Here is a 7,767-nt window from a genome sequence, read left to right on the forward strand (position 1 = left end):
AGGCAGAATAGTCATTGATGATATTGATTCTCCCCATGCTCATTGTGTATGTCTTTTACATCCTTTGTTGGGTTGATTCTGAGGCATTTAATTCTTTTTCAAAGCAATTATAAATGAAAGTATTTTCTTAATTTCTTTTACTCTTTGTTTATTGTTTGTACATAGAAAGGCTGTGGACTTTTGTGTGTTAATTTTCTAATGCACCACTTTGCTATATATTGGGGAAGTTGGGAAATGATGCATCTGCAAAGGAAAACAGTTTGGTAGTTTGTCAAGAAGTTAAACATAGAGTTATCATATGACCGCAATTCTACTTTTAGGTATATATCCAAGAGAGTTGAAACACAGGTTCACATAAAAACTTGTACACAAATGCTCATGCAGCTTTTTCATAATTTCTCAAGGCTGAAACACACAAACATCCATCGATGGATGAAGCAGGAACTGATAAACAAAATATGGCATATTCATACAATGGATTATTATTAACCATAAAAAAGAATGAAGTATTGATACACACTACAATAAGGCTGAACCTGGAAAACATGCTTAACTGAAAGAAGTCAGTCCCACAGGACCACATATTTTATGATTTCTTATTTATATGAAATGTCCAGAATAGGCATATCTATAGAATAAAATAGATTAGGGGTGGCTCGGAGCTGAGAGGAAAAGGGAATGAAGAATGATTCTAATGGGGATGAAATTTCTTTTTGGGATGATGATTGTTCAACTCTGTAAATAAACTAAAAAAATCACTTATATACACTAAAAAGGTGAATTTTATGACATGTAAATTATCTTAGTAAAAAAAATCATCAGGAAAAGGCCTCCCTGGTGGCGCAGGGATTTAAGTCACATCACTATCAAGCTATTGCCAGCCACTGAGGCCTGAGTTCCATCCCCGGCCAGGGAGGTGACCCATATGGCACAACAGATCTCTCCTGTCTTGCCCACTGCTCCCCTCAGCAGTGTATTTCAGTAGATCTGCCTGTTCTTCTCCCTACTCTGTCTCTGCTGAACCCTCTCACTCCCTGCATCTCTGGCTTACATCCCAGTTCTTATATGCATGCATAAATAAAAATAAATCTTTTAAAAAAATTGTCAAGAGAAAAAGATAAAAAGCACCTATGCAACCAGCTTTTTAACAAAACTACTGTTAAAATTCCTTTTGTGTTTTTAAAAAATGTACTTATATGTACACACGTGTATATATGAATTATTACATATTTATTTTATATAGAGTATATAGTATTCATACAATGGTTTCATCGAATGTTAAATCATTTCATCACTTCTTTATGCCATCACCCCATCTTTGTATTTATAATAAAGCACTCCATAATAATAAATACAGGGGATTTGTCCAATTAAGTCTTTTACTGTTAGGCATGCAGGCTATTTGTAGTTTTTCATTATTTAAACAACACTGTAAATGAACTTCTTGTGTATGTAACTTTTTTTTTATATTTGAAATTCTTTCTTTAGGAAAGATTTTCCAAATTAGGATAATGGGTCAAAGTAGAATTCTTGGGCCAAAGCTTGTTGAATTATGTTGCTGCAGTTTCTTACCAAAGAATCAACTAGCTTTGGGTCTGGCCGGTTATCCTGTTCCCTCTCTCAACAATATACACAAAATAGGAGAAGGGAAAAAGAGGTGATTGCTCCAACTCGAGAACTCTGGGTATCCCCTCAAGTTGCAGGGGACAGTCAGCTGGTTGGGTCAAGCACCAGTGGACAGAGATGGGCAAAGGTGAAATTCATGGAGATCTATCAATCTGTTAACTTCCCTGAGAGACTAACCAATGTTTCAAACAACCAGACTCAAAAACTAAACACTGTACAGCCAGAGTATATGAACAGTCTATAGGAAACATGAATAATTGCTAATAGACATGTAAAAGATATTCAACCTCATTTACAGTTAAAGATATGCATTGTAAAACCAATAAGATTCCGTATGTCATTGATCCTATTGGCAAACAAATGTTTGGTAATGCCCAGTGGTCACAAGATAATGGGGAAACAGGCACTCTCATACACTATTTCTGGAAGTGTAAACAGATTCAATTCTCTGGAGGGCAATTTAGCTATGTCTGTCAACATTTTTAATGCTTGTTCTGTTGACTCAGCAGTTTTACAGCTACAAATTTGCCAGTATAGGAATAAACCGGCAAAATTATGCCAAAATCATGTGCAAGGATGTTCATTCCAACTATGCAATACCAACAACAAGAACAAAAAAAACTGGAAAGCACTTAGAAATCCATCAGCAGGGGACCAGTTAAATGCATCAATGTAATGGAAAAGCATGCAACACGAGGTAGAACTGTCTATGCTGACATGGAAAGACCTATTAAACATTAAATGTGTTTCGTTAAAAAAAGAAAAAGACCAATGTGGACAGATATATGATTTCATTTGTGTTAAATTAAAAAATAGATAATGGGGCCCTCCCTGGTGGCGCAGCGGTTGAGTACTCAGTTGCAAAGCTGCCCGCAGTCTCTGCAGCGCCTGTTCTATCCCTGGCCACTGGCGAGGGTCCCACATGGCGCACAGACCTCTCCTGCTGCCCACTGCTCCCCTCAGCAGTGTACTTCGTCATTCTGCCTGCTCTGCTCTCCGCTCTGACTCTGGTGAATTCTCTCACCCTCCTGCGCTTCTGACTGTACCCAGTGCTTGTATAAATAAATAAATAAATCTTTAAAAAAAAATCTTCTAAAAAAATAGATAAAGGTATATGCAGGTTATTTGTGGGGAAAGACATAAAAAGCGGTGGTAACTTTTGGAGAGTGGAACTTTTAGAGGGCAAAAAAGGTAACTTTTGCTTTGATGCTTTTCTATAAAACTTAGGATTTTATATCCTGTGAATGTAAGACTTTCTTAAAATAAATACTTTCAAAGCAGACAAGGGGGGCCTCCCCGGTGGTGCAGCAGGTTGAGTGCAGCTCTGTGAAGCTGTCCACAGCCTCTGCAGTGCGGGTTCAATTCCCAGCCAGCCAGCGTGATACCCACATGGCACGTAGACCTCTCCTGTCTTGCCCACTTCTCCCCTCAGCAGTGTTTTCTGTCCCTCTGCCTGTTCTGCTCCCCGCTCTGTCTCTGGTGAATCCTCTCACTCTCCCGTGCCTCTGGTCTGTACTCCAGTGCTTTTTTAAATAAATAAATATTTAAAAAATATATAAAAGTAGACAAGGAATATGGCAGGATAAAGACAGAGATTATGGTTTGTGTTGATATAGGCCAATATTATTTTATCTACTTTAATAACAAAAGCATTGTGACAGGATCATTGGGGTTTTAGGAAGACCACCAGCCTAGAGAATGGAGGAGAGCTAGGAGACTAGAGTCAGGGCGACTGGTCAAAAGCTTTTTGCGCTAAGCAGGCTCAAATTTAGGAGGTGATTTTAGGTGGTGGAGGGATGGCCTCAGAGAGGGAGTAATTAATAAAGGAAGTTGATGGCCTTGGTAGCTGATTGAATGAAGAGGATGCGAAGACACAAGTGCCTGCCTTGGGCATTCATGAGTTGCGATGCTGCCTTAGGAAGTACTCGAAGGGAGGAGAGAGTTGGGGACAAAATGAGGAGTTCAGGGCCTCCCTGGTGGTGCAAGGGGTTAAGCACTGCACTATGAAGCAATCTGCAGCCTCTGTAGCATGAGTTCGATCCCCAGCCAGCCAGGGAGATACCCACATGGCAAGGCAGACCTCTCCTGACTCGCCCGCTGCTCCCCTCCGCAGTGTATTTCAGTCAACCCACCTGTTCTGTTCCCTGCTCTGGTTCTGGTGAATCCTCTCACCCCCCACACCTCTGGATTGTACCCCATAAATAAATAAATCTTTAAAAAAAAATAAGGAGTTCAATGTTGAACATGTTGAGTTGAGAAACATGTTGAATTTAATCCTGGTGAATAGATATAAGTATGGGACTCAGAATTCTGGGTTGTCGATGGATCAGGTTGTCAAAACTGAATATAAACAAATTGTGTAGACCAAAAAAGTGACTGGTTCAAGGTGGTACTCTAAGTGTTGAGTAAAGGAAGAGGGACCTGGACTGAGGCTGAGGAATGATGGTAGCTGTGAGAGAAAAATCAGGAGGAAACGGGCTCATAGACAACTGTTCTCTGTTCCTGGCTGGACACTGTGGATGATTTTGCAAGCTATTCCTTCACCAGTGCAATCCTTCTGCTTTTGTTACAGCTGTCCAGTAAAATCCCCACTTTCGATTTGCGGTTTTTGCTCTTCTTTTTTTTTTTTTAAACATAGGTCCCTGGATTTTTTTTTTTAAGATTTATTTATTTATACATACAAGAACTGAGGTACAGACCAGAGGTGCAGGGGTGAGAGGGGAGAGACAGAGTGGGAGCGGAACAGGTGGACTGACTGAAATACACTGCAGAGGGGAGCAGCAGGTAAGGCAGGAGAGGTCTGCTGCGCCATGTGGGTTGCTCCCTGGCCAGGGATAGAACTTGTGCTGCAGCGGCTGCGGATAGCTTCATAGTTTGAGACTTAATGCTCTGCGCCACCAGGGAGGCCCCTGTTTTTGCTCTTGAGAATTGTCACCTAACCAATGAAAAAGGTCCGAGCTCACAGTTTATGCCGCCACTAACCTCTCTCCCTACCACCCACCAATTTATTTATTTATTTATTTATTTATTTATATTTTTTTGTGGGACCCTCGCCGGTGGCCGGAGATCGAACTGGTGCTGCAGAGGCTGCGGGCAGCCCCGCAACCCAGTGCTCAACCGCTGCGCCACCAGGGGAGGCCCACCCACCAATTTATTTTTACTTACTCTTGGATGGCTGTGGCTCTCATTCCCCAGTTATTTTAAATTATCACCATGTTCACTTTTCATATGTCATTTCCACACTAATCTTTGTGGCCAATCTTATCTTCCTACCTCAGAAAACAAAGGAGGCCCTCAGGGGGGAGTACCTTTAACATCTCATTCCTCTCTCTATAAATGTCCCTAAAGCAATGTTTACATTCAATTCCAAGTGTGCAGCCTCCAAAGGCTGTTTGGCTCCAGAGTCCCTCCAAGAGGCCACGCTGACCCTGTTTGATCCTTGGTGATGGACTAATTGTTTCTTCTCTCTCTTATCACTGTAACACACATTATATCTTTCTTTATCATGGCATTTGTCATGCTGAATTAAAGTTATTTGGCTTTTTTTCCTCAGCTGTCGCTAAGGTGCTCGGTCCTTCCGAGGAAGCTAAGGCCGCGTTGGGGTGAGCCCCTCACTTCATCCGGCGACTAGCACCGCGCCCGGCAGCGTCTGTCCAGCCCTCGCCCGCACCATGGCTTCGGTCTCGGAGCTCGCCTGCATCTACTCGGCTCTCATCTTGCACGACAACGAGGTGCCGGTCACGGAGGATAAGATCAATGCGCTCATTAAAGCAGCGGGTGTAAATGTTGAACCTTTCTGGCCTGGCTTGTTTGCAAAGGCCCTGGCCAATGTCAACATTGGAAGTCTCATCTGCAATGTAGGGGCTGGTGGGCCTGCCCCAGCTGCAGGGGCTGCCCCTGCAGGTGGTCCTGCTCCTTCCACTGCTGCTGCTCCAGCTGAGGAGAAGAAAGTAGAGGCAAAGAAAGAAGAATCTGAGGAGTCTGATGATGACATGGGCTTTGGTCTTTTTGACTAAAGGTCTTTTGTAACACGTTCAATAAAAATTTGAACTCTTAAAAAAAATAAAAAAAAATAAAGTTATTTGGCTGTCTTCTCCAATAAACTTGACCCTGTGCATGATATTTTTCCCTCTAACATCTTACTGACATAGCATCCTAGCAAAAAAAAAAATGCACATGTTGTAAATGTACAGTTCACAGAATTTTCACCTACCGAGCATACCTCGTGGAACAACCAACCAGATGCAGATCCAAGCATTACCGCACTTTAGAACCCCACTTGTGCTCGTCTACTCTCCCTCTCCCACCCCAGGGTCCCCACTATCCTGCCTTTCAATGGCACAGATTAATTTTGGCTAAACTAATCTGTAATTTAAAAAAGTAGACCAAAAAAATAGTTTATACTCTTTGTGTTTGGCTTGGTTGAGCAACTTCATGTTTATGAGAATCATCCATATTATCTCATGTGATCATTGACAGTTCACTTCCTTTGCCATATTCTATTTCATTGTGTCAGTAGATCAGTATTTATCTGAGCATAAGTAGCCCCATTTGAGGCTATTGCAAATAATAGGCACTATTTTTTATCTTTGTATCTCTAGCATTTCACAAATGCTTGGCATAATGCTCTGTGTATAAACAGATGAGAGGATTCAAGGAGTACTTTTCCATTGTATTCCTGGATGGTCAGATACTACCTGAAATGTTAGATTCAATTCTGAGTACCATGTTTAAAATGTTTTAAAAGGACCACTGGTAACTTGAATTGTCTGTGGAGAGCGAATGTGGTGGTGTGTCTGGAGGTCATGCAGGGTCAGATATGGTGGGAGGCAGTGAAGATGTTTATTATGGAAATGAGAACCAAGGGGTTGGGACATGGACCAGGGCACTTTAGAAGACAGCATTGGGGCAATATTTTGGGGAAGAAGCTTTCTGCTCAATAATCATGATGTGGCCTGATATTTTGAGAGCACCTGCCATGCACCACACCCTGGCATGTGCTTAGGGCTTGGTATCCATTAGTTCAACTCAAGAATGATTTTTTTTTTTTAATGATGAGGCTTGGACACAAGCTGCCTGGTGGAGCTGATCACGTCGTGGCTGCAGACACTGGTGATCAAGAGCCTTGGGAAGTTACATTAATAGACTCATCTTTCGTCTGAAAAGCCTCCCTCTTACTTGGCACCCTGCCCTGTCCACTCCTAATGGAACTGTCTTCTTTCCTGAGAGCAGCCTCCTATAGCACATCCTGAGGGCTCATCCCAGCAGGCAAATTGTAAAGTGTTTCTGTCAGGAGCTTCTTTCTACCCTGGCCTGCCTGTCCTAGCCATTCTCCACTTCACCCCATGATGTCTGCTCAGCACTGCTCTCTCTTTCCAGTGACTCAAAACTGCCCCCCATGACTGTCTGGGGCCATGGCCACAGGAGATCCGACCCTTCAGCTGGCCTATGGGTCACTTGGGGTTATCCTAAAGTTTGTTTGTTTGAGACAAAAATATGAGGGAGGAGAAATGACATTTAGAAAGTGTCTTGGAAAAAAAACAACAGAAGAAATCTTTCTCTAGATATATCTATCCAGTTTAGGCCTCAGAAAGAAGAAAACCACAGAGAAATAAATCTGGTTGCTGAATGCAAAAAGGCATTTGTTAGGAGAAGCAAAATGCTGTTCTGCTCGCAGAATAAGCTGTGCTGTTGGCCCTGGGACAAGATGCTTTATCTCGCCATTGGCGCCTCAGGCCAGGGCCTGGCGACTACAGTCACAGAAGGACAGTGGCCTGAGTTAGACAAGCAGGCCTTGTGAAGCACTGGCCGCTGAGTTCTCACCCCTTTCCATCCTCCCAGCTCTCCCTGTTCTGTTCCTTGCCCCAGAACTCTGCTCTGCTCTGGTTTCTTCTGAGTCTTTATTATTATATTTTTTTTTCTAAGAGGGGCTCAAGGGAGTCCAAGTCTTAGGAAGCTGGACACATAGGTAAAGATCTCAAAACGCCTCTCTTTCCTCCACTCCAACAGCCATAATTCATGTCTTTCGTTTCTTCTCTCCTCCCGGACAGAGCCAAACACACACTAACAGTATTAACATGATAAATATCAGCAGTACTGACCTTTTTCTCTGGGACCTGGAGTCGTTGTGACTCCCAAGCT

The 7,767-nt window shown here is 42.6% G+C and overlaps 1 protein-coding gene across 1 annotated transcript; it reads left to right on the forward strand.

Annotated features, from left to right (window-relative positions):
* The first annotated feature begins 5,187 nt into the window (after positions 1 to 5,187).
* On the forward strand, positions 5,188 to 5,904 carry LOC311172021 (large ribosomal subunit protein P1-like). The gene has a single exon (XM_084235125.1). The coding sequence runs from the start codon at positions 5,298 to 5,300 to the stop codon at positions 5,640 to 5,642; it is 345 nt and encodes a 114-aa protein (XP_084091251.1). The 5' UTR covers positions 5,188 to 5,297; the 3' UTR covers positions 5,643 to 5,904.
* The last annotated feature ends 1,863 nt before the right edge of the window (positions 5,905 to 7,767 follow it).

The sequence above is a fragment of the Talpa europaea genome (genome assembly GCF_964194135.1).
Source record: "Talpa europaea genome assembly, chromosome: 6".
Classification (NCBI taxonomy): Eukaryota; Metazoa; Chordata; class Mammalia; order Eulipotyphla; family Talpidae; genus Talpa; species Talpa europaea.

Excerpts from the sequence above, each read along its gene's own strand:
- LOC311172021 (XM_084235125.1), top strand. The coding sequence starts at position 5,298 with ATGGCTTCGGTCTCGGAGCTCGCCTGCATCTACTCGGCTCTCATCTTG.